This window comes from Geotrypetes seraphini, chromosome 9, assembly GCF_902459505.1.
Source record: "Geotrypetes seraphini chromosome 9, aGeoSer1.1, whole genome shotgun sequence".
Classification (NCBI taxonomy): Eukaryota; Metazoa; Chordata; class Amphibia; order Gymnophiona; family Dermophiidae; genus Geotrypetes; species Geotrypetes seraphini.
Window position 1 is genome coordinate 29,943,411 of NC_047092.1, and position 17,396 is coordinate 29,960,806.

Consider the following 17,396-nt stretch of genomic DNA (forward strand, 5'->3'; position numbering starts at 1 on the left):
GTGGGCTCAGAGATGAAGTGGGACATTATAGGCTGGTAAGCCTCACTTTGGTTATTGGAAATATAATGGAAGCATTGATGAAGGAAAGGAGATAGATTTCCTAGAGTCTTGTAAGATCCGAGGTAGCATGGTTTTACTAAGGTAAATTGTGCCAAACGAATCTGATTGAATTCTTTGACTGGGTGACCAGAGAATTGGATTGAGTGTGTGTAATTTACTTAGATTTCAGCAAAGCTTTTGACACTGTTCCTTATAGGGCTGATGAAACCGGTTGACTGATAGGCGCCAGAGGGTGGTAGTTAATGGAATTTGCTTGGAGGAAGGACATTTGAGTAGTGGAGTGCCTCAAGGATTGGTGCTGGGGATGATTCTATTCAATACGTTTGTGAGTGATATTGGCCAAATGGCTTTAATTGAAGAACATGGGCCAGTACTAGGCAGACTTTCATGGTCTGTGCCCCTTATATAGCAGTTTGGCTTAGGCTGGGCTTGTTTCCAGCCCATGATTAACTCTGTCAGCAGGCCTCTTGCTGAACCCTCTGCCCCTTCTTGTTCCTTTCCTACCCTTTTGGTTTGTCCTCCGCCTCTTTTTTTTTTTTTTTTACCGTTCTTCCATATGTATCCATCTTTATCCTTTAGTATGTCCTTTTTATTTATCTCCCTTTTTATTTTTTATTTTTCTTATGTCATTACGTTTGAAGCATTTGTACAAATGTTTCCATTTTATGTAAACTGCCTGGGTCAGGATTTCCCCAATGAATATGCATGAGATCTATTTGCATGCACTGCTTTCAATGCATATTCACTGGGGAAATCCTGAAAACCCGACTGAATTCCAGCCCTCGAGGACTGGAGTTGTCCACCCCTGGCCTAGGTACATAGACAGTATATCAAATAGAATAAACTTGAAACTTCAGAATATGAGGAAGGTGCTCGGCAGATGTTTATGGTCTGTGTCCCGCAAATGATGTGATGGTTTGGATAGGCTGGAGTGAGCCTCGTCAGTAGTTCCAGGTCAACTTCTGCAGTCTAACACTCTATAATATCAAAGAAAAAAAGACGATTCAATTTAAAGCATGAATTTATGATGAGTGCAACTGTTGGGCAGACTGGATGGACCATTCAGATCTTTATCTGCCGTCATTTATTATGCTGCTATGTTGTTGTATTTTTTGTATTCATTCATTCAGAGTTGGTCCTCAAGGGCCGCAATCCAGTTGGGTTTTCAGGATTTCTCCAATGAATATGCATTGAAAGCAGCGAATGCAAATATATCTCATACATGTTCACTGAGGAAATTCTGAAAACCTGACTGGATTGCGGCCCTCGAGGACCGACTTTGATGCAAAGGATACATAATTTAACAGCTAAAAGCACATCCCTTTTTTGTGTCATAAGCAAAAATGTGTATATCCTTAACACAAACAAGCAAGAAAAGGTGTAAAATTTTATATAGATTTTAGCATTTCAGTTCTCTTTGAAGAGGCTCTTATAGCCCTCAAGAGTGCTCACAGAGCCCAGCAATCATTATGTCCCAGGTAATTGCAATAGCAGTTGCTCACTTGGTGCAGACATCATGCCAAGATCTCCATGAGAGGGACAAGAAAATCCCCCAAATGGTTCTTTGCCATTTGGCCTCTGTATTTATGTGATTGACTTTAATGTGTGTGATGAATGTTGCTACAATTTTCTGTAGATCCATCATCTGATATAATAAGACTTTTTTTCCAAACTTAGATCACAGCATATCATCAGCACCTGGCAACAGAGCTACTCAAATCTGTAGACACTAGTGGTTGACACTTAATCAGAAAGTCACCACAGTCTGTCTGTTGGTGTAACCCTTTTTGAACGTCTCTAGAAAGGTGAAGAATGAGCAATCTTACTTGCAAACTCTTTATAACTTGGTTTTTTTAAAAATAATTTATAATCCGGGATATTATAAGAAGTTTCTAAAGATTGAACTGGAAACACAAATTAGGAAACTACCAGACCCCCAAACCCTGTCCTTGCTTTCTCACTTCTAAACATTCACTGTAGCACTATAATTTCTGTTACTGCTGTAAGGAACCCTGGCTTAGAGCATCCTATAGAAATAATTAAAAAGTTGGACATCCAGACTTATTCACTGAAGTTTCTAAATCAGTAAGCTTTCACTGTTTCTATAAATTAGGCTGATTGTTCTTACTAATTTGTACGCTGTATGCATTTTAATTGATACTCCACAAATGTTACAGGCCTGATGGAATTGGAACTTTAACAGTTGAAGAGAAAGAAAGATTTGAAGAGATAAAAGGCAGAGTTTCTACCCTTCTAGAAAACCAGATAAGCCACTTCAGGTACATGTAATATTTATTCAACATCTACAGATTGCCAAAGAAAAACTGGGAGCCTGTGGAGCTACCTGGGATGTCCACAGATTGGCCACCAATTGCTTGCGGGAATTTGCAATTCTTAACGCCTTGCACTGTAGATCAATATAAAAGGGAAATCTGTTTGTACATACATTGATTTTTTCTTCTGTGATTTTAATTGATGAGAGGTGTACCATAGTGTGTATGCTTATGTATGTGTTTCCAGCTGCTGGATGGACAGCTCAGTGAAGGCAATAAATTTAAAAAAAAAAAAAAATTTGATCAGCAAATAATCACTCCAGTGTGCTATATTTTTTCTGGCTGTGCATTAAAGAGAATTGAGGAAGTATCACAGCTAAGACTGGATTTTATTTAAACATGAACTAAATAAAATGGAATGAATACTGATTATAGCTACGGTAATTTGTTCATTTTGTAAGGAGTTGCTGGGATATCTTTTGTCAATATTTGAATGAGTCCCTTACTAGATTAGAAGTCAGGAATTTTCCCTTGATTTCTGCTTAAATATTAATGCTTTGGCTTAGGACATAGGACATAATGCATTAATAGATTGCTATAGAAGATAGCTGTTATCGGTTATAATTCCCATTGTCCTGTAATTGTAACTTGCTTTCTGGTAGAATTATAATTCAGTCAAACAAAAATAGAAATGCATTGGGAACAGTTACAAAAAAATATCCCACACTAAAATCAGTGGTAAACTCACTTTAAACCTAAGGAAATGCAGTAAATACATTAACGTATGGATCTGGAATGGCCAAGTTGTTGCCCCTCCCCCCAGACACCCCGCCTCCCCATCACCCCCTTACCTTCTTGTTCATTCCTGCTTATCAAATCTCGTATGCCTTCAACAATAATGGAACCGATAAATAAACCACAGACACTTTATTGATGGTAATAACCAGGCCGCAGCTTTGTTTATTAACAATTGCTTTACCTCCCGAGCTGCAAAACATTGCAATTTGACAAACCAAAATTATATTCCACCTGACCCCGCCATTACATCAAGAGCCTAAGGGGTGGCATGGATCTCGATGCCCCTCTTCCGTGCCACGTGCCTAAAAGCATATTAGCTCCCCTGAGCTCACTTCCCCCGAACGGCGCATCCCTGGATGAGCCTGTGGGATAGGCATGTACCTCCATTCCAGGTCACATGACTCAAGATGTCACCACTCAGCTGATCACACTACCCCATAACTGCTCAGTTAGGGCTCTGGTCTTTGACCTGGGGGCCGCCGTGGGAGCGGACTGCTGGGCACAATGGACCACTGGTATGACCCAGCAGCGGCAAATTCTTATGTTCTTATGTTTTCTGATGAGCCAAACCTTGTAGCTCGGGATCACCGCCACAGGCCTGTAACCAATCAGACCCCCCCCCCCACCCCAAAACAAAGCTGCAGCCACATGCGCTCGAGGAACGGAAGTATCCCCATCCCATCACAGCAACTAATCAACACTCTAGGCAGTCTCCCCAACCGAAAGGGAGCTGCCAAACATGCCACCAACCGCAGGCAAGCACCCCCCTACCAAAGTGACCAAACTCAAGCCGCCCACTGTGAAATTACCGCCCACCGGTGTCTCCACCGAATCCCAGGCACGTCCCCTTGGACTCCCCGCTTCCCAGGACCCGGAAGAAGCGCTTACCTACCAGATTGGGCACCAGGATGGCCAGAAGTACATCCTGCCCTCCAGTACGAGGCCAGCCCCTGGTGCCCCAAGTATCAACCACCACCTTACTGCACAACCAACTTGCACTCTGACGTGCCTGCACCCCAGAAATCCCTCAGAAGGAACCGCCCAATGCCGCTTCACAAATAGTCCTCTCACCACCCAATCCCCCCAAATGCCCACCTATCCAAACGCCTACCGGAAAACCCTCACCTGAACACACAACACCCCGCAGGCATACCTGCCTACCATCCACGAGAGGAAAACACCCCGCCGCCCTACCACAAGAGCTTGCTACCAAGAAGGAGCCTCCAAAGCACCCACTCCAGGACCAGTCCAAACTGAGCTGTCCGAAACCCAGGCCCAGCCCACACCAGAGGACCCTAGCGGACAAGGCACAAACCGCATCACACGCCCGCGGGCCCCCACGAGCGAACATGCTGGGACCCACCCCCTGCCAAGGCGGACTAGGGGGCCCCCAAACAATGGCCATAACGCACCCCACCGCCAGACCAGCCATAGCACTCAAAGATATGCCCGAAACATGCTGACCCCCTCGCCCCCCCGCACACAAACTAAGGAACCCCTCGAGCCACTCCGCTAAGCCCATGCCGAGACAAACCAAGTCAGCATCTCTGGGACCACCCAACCACCAGAACAGCTCCACCCCATCCATCCAACACCTGACAGCCACACGAGGCACTGTCCCACAGGCTGACCAACATAGCAATCACGAATGACCGGCCGGAAGACACTGCAAAACGAAACCATGGATAAACCCCCTGCCATGTGCAGCCATCCCACCCCTTTCTTACTCGTAAGTGAGACACGAGGCATAAGGGGACCTAACTCGCACGCACCAGACAAGCGACTACCAGGGCACCGCACTGCCCTGGCCAAATACCCTCATCCCTGCCATCAACTACACACCCAAAGGCCGTTGAGAAAACTCCTTGCCCATGTCAGTCCCCTGTATCCTGAAAAAACCATCCAACTATTGTGCCAACCCAAAAAGACCGTGCCTCCGCCCCCCCCCCCCCCCGGCACAGCCCCCCAACCACAGCCCGGGCCCACACCAAACCACCCTGGTCCAGCCCTATGACACAGCCACATGCCACACCAGGCACATTGCATGCCGCCCGGAAACAAAAGGAGGGGGGCAGTTGTGAACCCGTGGTGTCCTGATAGCAGCCACGCAGCCTGCTCCAGCCCTTTAACCCCTGGCACCATGGGTCTGCCCCCGGATAACCGATATAACTACCCGGCCCCACCTTAAGACACCGCAGACCCCTCAGCCCTGCCAACCCATCGCAGCCACAGTACAGTCCCCTCATTCTGCAGCATGCCGGCCAACGTGGGGAAGGGGAGTCATGGGCTCGAGGCGTCATGAGAGCAACCCCACAACCCGCTACAGCTACCAGCATGCCCTCGTGCTGCCTGGTTCCCCCCCCCCCCCTCAAGAACCAGCACATCCAGCCACAGCCGCAGAACAGTCCCCACGCTCGGAGCATACCAGCCGGGGGGGGGGGGGGGGGGTTATGGACTCGAGGTGCCCTGACAGCAACCCCGCAGTTCACTCCAGCCACTGGCATGCCTCGCACAGCCTGGTACCCCCCAATAACTAACAGAAACACCCGGTCCTGCCACAACCAGCCACTGCTGCATCCACAGGACAGCCCCCATGTTCAATGGCATGCAACGAAGGGGGGGTGCAGGGGCCCATGGCACCCTACAATCAGCCATGCTCCCCCTCCCCCCTGAATGTCCACTAAACCACTGGACATGCGACAAAGCCAGAATCACCCTGCCCTGTCCCTGACAACCACAGACTCCCCTAGCCGACTCAAGACATCCCTGAACCACCCTGTCCAGCCCACAGACGTGGCATAGCATATCCCCAATCCCAACTCCCACCATTGACATGCCATCTGCCCTGCCGAATCCCACTCCCAGAGAACCACCAAAATCCCTACGGAGAGCCCAGCGAATCTCAGGGAAGAAGACTACTCCCTAGGCAACCTGAACTGACTGCAGTGGACTGTAGACACAACCCTAGAGGAGACTGAACGCCACCGTGAGCCCTGCTACACCCAGGGCAGGATTAATTTGTCGAGGGTCCTAGGCACACAAGTACACTGGGCCCCCTGCCCCGCCCCGCCCCACCATGAGCCCAGGCGGAAACAGGAAGCTGCGTCAGAGTGAAGCTTTGGGCAAGCAGCACCGCTTGCACATTTACAGTTCCCGTTGCCTTTCTTACCCCCGTTGCTTGCTTGTCTTACTTTCCATCGATGGGGTGGGGCCTGCGTTGCCGATTGGGGGGGCCCGCGTTGCCGATCAATGCTGGAGGGGCCCATCGCCGTTTGGAAAAAACAATGTTGATGCCCTCCTTCATCGGGCCCCCCTGACCATTTCAGGCCCTAGGCACGTGCCTACTTGGCCTATTAGTTAATCCTGCCCTGGCCACACCCGCCAAGGCCTAATGGCAATCCCAAGTTACCCAGCCGCTGTGCGGGGCCCCCCAGCCCCACACTTAACCTGAGTCAACCAACCTAGGCCTTCCCCGGAGGAACCCCGGACCTTCCAGACCCATCTCCCCAGGGATACTGCTGCACCTCCACATCGTGCCCCCATGGAGTCCACAGCACTACACCCCGTTCCTACTCCCCCTCTTGGAAGACCACAGAACTGTCCCGGTCCTACCTCCCCCAGGGAGACCACAAAAATGCCATGGATATGCCCCCCCCCAGGATGTCCGCCATACCCCCCAGTCCTGCCCCCCCCCCGGGAATCCACAGAACCGCCCTGGCCCTGCCCCCCCCCCCGGTAGCCCACTGAGCCATGCCCCCACCAAGCACATTTTGCTGCCGCAGAACAGCCCCCACATCCTGCGGCCAGCAGGCAAAAGGGCATGCCACCCTGTCCCTGCCAATCCTAGTACCTGAAGCAAGAATGGCACCATCCACAGCAACCATCATGTCAGCCTATCCCTGCAATATGCTGCTCTGTCCAGGGTCACTGGCACCAGCGGTTTCTGATATTCAGGGCCGTTGCCTGGCAGTGAATCAGTGAGGATCCACCGAGACTGCCGCAACCGGACCTGAAACAAAAAAACCAGAAAGAACAGCAGCAACTGGCCAGTAGTGCCCCAGACCTGCCCCCCGAGGACACACACCAGTTGGAACACCCTTGTCCCAGCTCTGGACTTACTGCTCCTCCCCCTTTCCTGGCCATCCCATGCTTCATCTGATCTCCCCACCCCTTTGAAATAGGAAATTGTGCTGAGGTATCCAGCCAGCAATGGAATCTGAAGATGGAAACAATACCATAAACCACAGAGCCACAGGTGCTTTCTCCCCCGCCCACCCTAGTGTCAACAACCCTATCAGGAAGGCCCCCACCGCTCCTGCCCCATTCTACACACAGCCCACAGATCCAACAATGCTTGTGTAGGAGCCACATGCAGTGATCTTCGCCGCAACCATTCGCCCGTCCCCCTTTTTTTTCCATACTTGAGCGAAAAGTCTGCCGCAGGGTCGTTCCCCCCTCCCCCCCGCCACGAGGCCCAAGAGCTGCTGGAGAGGCACACAAGGCAGCGGCCTCGCCCCTCCTCCACCCGGCTCCGCAACCCCGCACAGTGCAAACTGTGGCCAAAGAGCTCCTTTACTCCTGCTGCACAGTAATCCGTGACCCGATATGAAGGGCCTGGACACCACAACCACCCCTCAGCCGCCGCACACCCATGCGACCCTACACATGCGCCGCAGGCAATCGTGCATAATACTGCAGCCTACCAAGACAGCAGCATGAAAGGCACCCCGCCGCTGGGACCAGAAAGCCCCAGGGCTGCCAAAGAACCACACCCAGCTGCCCCACAATTCCCCCATAGCAAGCGTCCAAAGGGGAGCCACACCACAGAACCCCGCAGACTAATTACACAAAGGATCAGGACATGGTCGCACGCGCGAGCCCCTCAAAGCCACCACCCAACCGAGGACTCTGGCATCCCCCAACCCTGGGCAGATAACCTATGCACATCCCGAACCGCACACCTGGGAACGCAAGCCAAAGCCTCCGAACCCGTGACAACCAAAGAGATCCACAAATCCCAGTCATTTCCCTTTCCTCCTTTACCATAGTGTACTCCTGCCCACCAGACCTCCAAGTCAGCCAGAGTCCCCCCAAATAGACCAAGGCCTCGCACTCTCACCCATTGACCAACCCCACCAAAGCTGCCTCCGAGGGACAGGAAAGGACTCTGAACCTCAAAGGCACGTACTATATCCCTCTCCCATCATGCCCTGATTTTCCTCCACCATACCTCCTCCCCCTTTCCCTCTCACTTATGAGCTGCTTCTCCATGGGCGACCAACCTGGGCCATCCAGCCCATTGTTATAGTTGCCCATCGAGACCAGCTCTTTCGAGCTCTTTTTTTTTTAATGGAACAGGAGGAAAATTTTCAGAGCACAGTCCAGAACTTTTGCAATGTTCTCACAAACTTACTCTCCTAATTCCTATAAAACCTCCTTTCCTAATTCCTTTAAAAGTATATTGAGCAAGGATTTTGTAAATAAAGTCCTTTTAAATAAAAAAGAAACGTATCTGAGTTATTTGCAGGTTCTTGTTATGACTATAGAGACAACTCACACAAGCAACCTCTTTGGCCCAATATTCCTCATTAAAATTAATACCTGTATTATTTTTCTTAGCTCTAATGAGTAAATATTACATTTGGCATTACTGTTGTCCTGTATTTTCCAGGTCAGTGCAAAGTCTATGGCAAGAATTGCTTCAAATAGATTATCCTTTTGCTAAATATGGAATAATTGTACATGTTAATTAGAGTCCTGCTTTTGCCCATTTTGATTCAGGAACACATGCACATTACAAGTGTTACATTATTTACATATCATATGAAGTTAATAACACTTCAGAACATACCCAGTGGGACCTCTTGATCTGAAATCCTAAGTGTAATCTTTGGATCCGTGACATTCATTCATAAACTCTGTCACCTACAGGTTAATAGGAGTATAAAAAGGGAGAGATAATACAAGGATTATGCAAATATTGGAGAAGAATTAGGCAGGAGGAAAGAAATACAAAGGCCAAACTTGGATTTTATTTAAAATGGATTAAGGATAAAGAGGTACAAGCTGATTAAGTCTATTTTGCTAATTTGCTAATGCCCCCAAGGGGCTGCTGCTAACGCAACAGACCAGTAAATGAGAAAGCAGCACAGCAAAGCAGAAGGTAGTATACCAGAGCTACACATGCAGGCATACAGATTTATCTAACCTGGTTCTTCGAGCTTCAGATTGTTTAATCCTTTCATTAATGGCTAGGACTGTAGGAGACAATGAAGCCTATATATCCATATTAAATAAGCTAAAGTCCAGTTTATTATATATTTTTTAACCTTGTAAAAAATGGTCTGTCTTAGAGAAGACAATTATCTTTTTCTTTTAAGGAAGGCTCGAAGAGTGAAGACATTGATAGAAAACCAGGCTTTGCATATACAGGGTTTTTTTTGTTTTTTTTAAATCTGCCAAAGAAATGGCCTTGTAATATGAAAAGAGACTTGCTGTGTAACCAGCATACTCAAGATCCCTTATTCGCTTTTGTGGTTACTTCCCAAAGATTTCATTTTTATTGGTTGCAAGAATGTTAACACATTGCCTCATTTTGTTTCAAGGGCACTGAGACAATGTGATATCAAACAGCCCTTTAGAAATTGGGTTTTACATTTGTTTTGGGGGTTTTTGTTTGTTTGTTCTCCAAGGACAAGAAGGCATAATATTCTCACATGTAGGGGACATCTCCCATGGAACCTGGTACGGACACTACCAAGTCACTTTAAATTTTTTGGGCAGTGCCCCTACCACGTGCGTGCTGGTGCCCTCCCACCCGATGTTGGCTTGTGGGACCATCAGTTCTCAAGGCACCGAGAAGCTGTGTCTTTGGTTCTTTCTTCAGTGCATCAAACCTTTATCCTTATTTTATGCCTTCCTGTATTTACTTTTTATTAATTTCCTTATAGTTCATTGCTTTCATCATATTCCAGCATTTTACCTGACTTTGGTTCATTTTCATCAATTTTAATTTTTTGACTTTCAGGTTACTCCAGGCCCTGTTGTTCTCCTCTTGGGAGCATCAACTATTTTCAGTGTCCTAACTCATAGTTGAGCTCCCTGGGCTATTGAGCCCTTGGATTTTGCATTGGCCATTTTTCACTCCATGTCAAAAAGGGTACCGAATATCGGGACATTAGCTGTGTCCTCTGCCTCCATATACAAAAGAGGTCACTCAAAGCCCCAAATCATCAGTTCGAAAAACTTTTCGGTACAGCATCAGCATCGACATTGAGTATGGCGGGGGACTCGGAACCCGACACTCGATATTCTATGACTCAGTAATCAGCATCGGTGCCGAGGGCATCAACACAGCATCCAGAACGTCAAGCTCCTTACAAAGGCAAGACTACATTTGCTGTTTCTGATTTCATTCCCTTTCCCAGTGGATCTCGAGGCTATAGATGCAACACAAGAGGAATCCCTCACAAAATACGGCAGTGGGATATTATTTATCTTTGTAACACTACTGCTTACATCTACTAGCTGGAGTCCACAAGGTTAGTGCCCTGGGGCAATTCTACAGATATATTCTACCACCCTATATTGTGGAAAAGGAACATTATTAGGAGTAGAATGAAGGCAGGCAAAAAAAATTATATATTCATCAATGAAGTTAATCCACAGAACATATAAACAGATAAACAGTTGGTCTAAGTTGTAAACATATGAGTGGCTGCCCAAATTTCAAAGCAGCAGATATGATGAGTATAACTGGCACTGAAAATATACATAACTTTATAAAGCCAGTTATACCTTTACATTTTTGATTGCGGTCTCCCTGCTAAATGTTTGGCATAAGTATCAATTCTTAATCTTGATGTCCACTAAAAAATAATTGTCCTTTTCAGGCAGAAAGTTATTTTTTGTGGCATAAAGGAAAGACCTAAAGCACACCTATTGCATAGCAATAAAGCTAAAAAAAAAAAAAAAGACTGAAATTAGCAGCAGCAACTGGCAGAGGGTCTTGTATTGTTTCTGCTTTAAAGATAAAATAGATCATTTATGAATGGTGTGTACCATTTGCCTCTGTGGGTCTTGTAGTAGATACATCGCATTAGTCAATAGTCCACATTAGCCGTGAAGTTCAATGTGGCTTACAGTTGAAATGCAGTTTACAGACTGTAATAGTCAATCAAATGCTTCTAGCATAAAAGAAGAAGATAAAAATCAAAACATACTATGAGCATTTCAAAAACTTATAAAATAAAAAAAGTTTTCAGCTTTCTTGGGAACAGAATGTACCTTTCCTGACATCTATTTTCTAAACCGATTCCACTATTTGACAGCCTGATAGGCAAACAGAGCAGAATTAATAGCCTTATACCTTGTTACATGTAGGGAAATGAAGAATTAAAAACTCCCTAGACTGCGGTTAAGCATCCCATTTCAATATTAAACCCTGCATTTAACTTGGAGCAGCGGCATATAGAATTCAATGAACCAAAGAACAAATTTTTTTTTTTTAAAAAGACTGAGCTTCAACCGGCAACCAATGCAATCTAATCGATAGAGGTATTGCTCTCTCTAATATCTGACCCCCCCCCCAAAAAAAAAAAAAGCTGCCGTAGATACTTGAAAGTCACAAAAGGGTGCAACAAATGCCAATATTTCCAAGGAGCAGTGCTGCAGGAACGAAAATAATGTAATAATACATTTTTGAATTATGTAGTGTATCCTCAGAGTGAGGTAGTAAGCTCCGAGAAGCCAAGTTCAAATAAACACTGAAACTTCGATGCTTTACCGAACCCGGGATTTTCGGGTGTGAGAAACCGCTCACGTTTTTAGCCACCCATTAACAATAAGCTGGTGCCCCATTTTCAAATAATGGTAGTTTTACACTACAAACATTTTTGAATGCGTGTAAATCGCTGGGTCATGCTAAAAAGGCTGTAACTTTGCTGTGCTTAATTTATAACATTTTATTGAAGGAATCAAGTAAATACACAATAATATAATACAAAGAGATATTCATTACAATTAGATTCACAATTGTGATAATTCCATACCTATTTCTATCATTCCTCCAAAATATATTTCCATTTGACCTATTTGCTGTGCTTAAAGATAATCTCATTCCTCTCAGCACATTACTTTAGATAGTAACAACAAATAAAGCTGTAAAATCTCTCTGTGAAATTCCAAGCGGTTGCTGAGAAAATAGCAATAAACTCTAGGGGGGGTTACTTTTTTTGCCTCACCTTGTAAATACTTAGCACATAAACCAGGGGTGGGCAACTCCGGTCCTCGAGGGCCGGAATCAAGTCGGGTTTTCAGGATTTCCCCAAGGACTATGCATGAGATCTATTTGCATGCACTTCTTTCCTTGGGGAAATCCTGAAAACCAGACTGGATTCCGGAATTGCCCACCCCTGACATAAACGCTGAGCAGGCTCCTGATCTCCGCCCCCGCTCCACCCTCCCACCCCATCCCCAAGCCACTCTTCCATCCACACCATTAATTTTCTGTGCCGTTTTAACTAATTAACCTCCTTTTATACGAACAAGTAGCATGGAATTTAACACTGGCAGAAGCAGTAACTGCTCCGTTGCTCGTAGAATTCCTATGAGCGTCTGAGCAGTTGCCGGCGCGAAAACCCACAGTACGCATTTGTAAAAGGAGGGGTAAGTACAGTTTCATGCACAGCTGCAAATTAGTGTCAAATAGCGCCAACTAACTCCAATTATCAGCGCCAATTAGTGACTAATTTACCAATTAACCTATATGCATAACTGTCTGTTCAATAACTGTGCAATTAATTTGCGTGCTAAACATGAAAATGTGCATGCAGGATTATAGAATGAAGTATATTTGCAGTTAGCATGCATGCACTTAACAGTCTTCTATTTTGGAGGCCATAAGTGGATGCATTCTAACTGCGCACGTGACAGGACATTGTAAAGTACCATGCACTAAATTTACTGAGCAGTCCATGCTCATTCTTCACCCATAATCTGCCCGTTTCCTGCCTGTGACATGTGAATTAGCGCACGCTGTTATGCTTACTTGCTAACAGCTAACATGCTAATTCATGTGCTGGCCATGGCCAGATCAGGTTTTCTACAATGAGAATACTCATGAGATCTGTTTGCATGCAATGGAGGCAGTGCGTGCAGAGAGATCTCGTGCATATTATTGGGGAAATCCTGGAAACCCGACTGGATTGTGGCCCTCAAGGAGCAAGGTTGGACACCCCTATATGGTACACCGTCAATAGCATGCAGGACAATTGTGCCTCGACAATTCTGCTCCGCCAAATGCACGCACCAACAAGTGCACGTATGAAGGGATTGGGATTTTCGGGGCACAATTGTAAGTGTAGTGGGGGGGGGGTTTTTGCAGCAATCTTCAGATTGAGAGTGTGTCGACATCCCTCTGAAGGAGATCATGATTGTAGTTGGGGGGGGGTGTTTGCCCCACACACACCTTCAGCGGAAGAGCGGAAACGGGAAGGCTTCAGGAGGAGAGCGCGGCTTCAGGGGCATAAAAAGTACCAATCGGATCTAAAATCCGGCCATTTCCAACTTGGGCTTCGGTGTAACACATTTATAAGTTGGTCAAGGTCAGAATTTAGAAACAATTGATAATTTGTATGTCCCTGAAGCAGCCCTAAACGAAACATGATCATGTTGGGCATCTGTTTTTAACAAGCTGGAGCCATCGTAACGAGCAAAGAAACGTTTTGTTCTCGGCTTACTACTGTTTTCATTTATGCTTTTATGTACATTTATAACAGGGAGAGTTTACATTTCCCTTTGAAATTATATATTTTGTCTGATCATCTCATATTTATTTTGTATTGGTAGCTGTGTTTCATGATAAGACCCATTCTGTTTTGTTTTTATAACACTCTGAATGAAGCTTCTGTCATGAACCAGTACAAAGGCATAGACTGTGAATTGTGGGTACTTAAATGAATTTTTTTTTCTTTTTTAAAGATACTGTTTTCCTTTTGGGCGGCCTGAAGGTGCTTTAAAAGCCACATTGTCCTTACTTGAAAGGGTATGTTTTTTCTTTCTACTCTGGCATTCATTTTCTGTATTAATATTTTGATGTTAAACAAGATAGACTATCACAGTGTGTATCGTAAAGGGTTTGATATACTGCTATTCTGTGGTACAATCAAAGCGTTTTATATATATATATATTATAGAGGTTTTTTGGTCTGGAAAGATAGTAATCCAATAAGCAGTGATGTATCCTATAATCAGGGGTCTCAAAGTCCTTCCTTGAGGGCCGCAATCCAGTCGGGTTTTCAGGATTTCCCCAATGAATATGCATTGAAAGCAGTGCATGTACATAGAACTCATGCATATTCATTGGGGAAATCCTGAAAACCTGACTGGATTGCGGCCCTCAAGGAAGGACTTTGAGACCCCTGATTATAGGATACATCACTGCTTATTGGATTACTACCTTTCCGGACCAAAAAACCTCAGGAAAAAGTTCAAGTCAAAAAATGTGAATAGTTTAATGAATATATCTACAGTTAGCAGATACCAGGATCACAGCAACCATGCTGGCCCTTTAAATAGGTGTAACACACAAATCCTAGCTTTGCCAGGTGCTCTCCTGCCAAGGTGATAAATCTTTCTGCCGCAATATCGAGAATCCAGTTCAGAGCCAACTAATGAGGACTTTTCAATCAATTAATTATTATAAAGACTTAAACAAGTCTTTCTAGCCCATCCTGGTTCTTGCTGCTGCTGCTCCAAAATACAGTAGACTCTCAAGTAACCGGCACCCATGGGAATTGATAGATGCCGGATAAATGTAGTTTCTAGTTGTTTGAGAGTTGCTATTAAAATTAGGTCTAACTAATACTATACCCCATACTATGCCATACCATAAGCTGCTCCAGACAAACTACCGGACATGTGGTAGGCAAAGCGTGGGCGTACTCAGGTGTGGCGTGCCAAGTTTACACTTAAATTTCCACCAGAAATTGATTTTATTTTCATTTTTATTTAAAGTATTACAGTATTTCTTTGATTTTATTTGCTGGTTGCTTGAGAGTTCTGGTTAACAGAGAGTCTACTGTATTTCTTTTCAGCATCAAACAAAAGTGCTTTCCCTCAAGTGAACTTTATTCTTCTCAGAATGATAAGAACGAAACACTCCCCAAATGAGAGAGTTCATGCCGCTCTTCCTTTCATCCTGCCTGTGGAAGATAATTATCCAAGATGTTACTCCATGCAGGAGGTAATTAATTAGGCCCGGATTTTTATGCGCCCAAACTTAGTAAAAAAAAATGCCATTGGTTTTTTTATTTATTTAAAACATTTATAATCCTCTTTAAACCAAAGCAACTCACAATAAACATACATAGTATGGAATACATCACATTTCCACAATAATCTTAAAACAATAAAAAAACCTAAACCAGTAAAAACATAGAAGGCAAAGAAGAATACTACTCATGTCTTTATAAAGAGGAGGACGTTATCCAGATACCTGCAATTAGTCTAATCTTCTCATGTCAAGAAAATAACTTGTACAATGAGATGAGTTTTCAGTAATTTTTTAAACTGCAATAAATTTCCACAGAATCTCGGAATTCCTGACAAGGCATTCTACAAATCAGGCCTAGCAATGGAGAAACAAGATTTCCGTCAAAGCGCCTAAAAAATCAGCCCAGAATCATGCCTCCATAGTCTCTTTAAGCTGCCTAACACCACTGTGGGCTTGGCTAGTGCTGTAAGTGGCTTTAGGTGGCCTAAGACACCCATGGAAGCACAATTTACATAATAGGTAGGCACCAGAAATGTAGGCCAGGGAAACCTTGGCCTGTATTTGCATTGCCTACCTTTGCCGGAGGTGCATTTCTGTACCCGGCGCTATTGCGTGATTGACACGTGATTGGCGGCCGCCAACAGCAGCACTGGTTACAGAGTCCCAGGCCTTAGGGAACAACAGTTGTGTGTAGAGGCTGACTGAATGTCAATTTCATTTATGGATTCTACGCTGAAACCAGCTCGATATCCGGGTTTGGGTTTTGGTCACAAATGCCAGTGCATTTTCAGCTGAAAACAAAACTCTTCCTCCTCCCCCCACAATCACTCTTGTCTTGCCCCCCCCCCCCCCCCCATCCCTGGCCACCTATCCGTGCTTTGCCACATGCATGATAAAGTGGACACTTATCCTTGAAAGCTCATGCCTCTATATATTGGTTGGTCTATAAAGTGGCATCAACTTCTGTGTTGTTTTTCTTTCTACTTTCTTTTGGATCTAGAGCAAAGAGTGGAATAGTTCAGGGAGGGGTGGGAGCTAATACTTGAAATGTTTGAAATCAAGTAGGCAACCTCGCTGCTCAGTGGCAATGCTGTACGCTGCTATGCAGTAGACCTGGATTTGATTCCCAATCCTGGTTTATGTTCCTTAGACTAGCTGGAGATGCTATAGAACAGTGGTCTCAAACTCAAGCCCTATGCAGGGCCACATTTTGGATTTGTAGGTACTTGGAGGGCCCCAGAAAAAATAGTTAATGTCTTATTAAAGAAATGACAATTTTGCATGAGGTAAAACTCTTTATAGTTTATAAATCTGAACTTTTGGCTATGTCTTAATAATAATTGTAATTTATAGCTAAAGAGACATATGATCAAGAAACTGTTTTATTTTACTTTTGTGATTATGATAAACATACCGAGGGCCTCAAAATAGTACCTGTTGGGCCGCATGTGGCCCCCGGGCCGCGAGTTTGAGACCACTGCTATAGAAGCAGCATTTGCAGCCCTTCTCCCCACCCCCACTTATTTTCTAATCAAGCACAATCAAATTCATGGGAAAAACTTCGATTTGCACCGTTTTTCCAACTTTAGGTTTTTCTGGACAACCCCTAGTGTATGCATGTTTAAAAAAAGAGAAGCCAGTAAGTTAACTCTGTGGACTTGTTTCATGCATAGGTATTAATGAAAGATATTGCCACACCCATAGCGGCAGAAGAAGTGAAGAAAGTGGTTCGAAAGTGTCTGGAGAAGGCTGCCTTGATCAATTATACACGGCTTACAGAATATGCCAAAATAGAAGGTTGGTAGACTGAGAAACTGTTGAAGTGTCTTTTAAGAGCTAACAGTGCTTATTAACGGAATATTCCCTTTCCCTCTTCTGAACAAACTTGTGCCAGGGCAAGGGGAAATGTCTCATTAAAATCTCAGCTGGTGAACTGCACCGCTTTTCCCCTTTCTTATTCACTGCTTTAATATGCCTCCTGGGACCCCGCT

The 17,396-nt window shown here is 45.0% G+C and overlaps 1 protein-coding gene across 10 annotated transcripts in view; it reads left to right on the plus strand.

The window, feature by feature from the left end:
- CADPS2 (calcium dependent secretion activator 2) overlaps nucleotides 1-17,396 on the plus strand; it is a 575,994-nt gene that overhangs the window by 365,382 nt on the left and 193,216 nt on the right. For all 10 annotated transcript variants that reach the window (XM_033958190.1, XM_033958192.1, XM_033958189.1 and 7 more), the window contains 3 exons: nucleotides 2,238-2,339; nucleotides 14,112-14,175; nucleotides 17,079-17,202. In XM_033958190.1, the coding sequence (XP_033814081.1) occupies nucleotides 2,238-2,339; nucleotides 14,112-14,175; nucleotides 17,079-17,202 (290 nt within the window). The remainder of the gene's footprint in view (nucleotides 1-2,237; nucleotides 2,340-14,111; nucleotides 14,176-17,078; nucleotides 17,203-17,396) is intronic.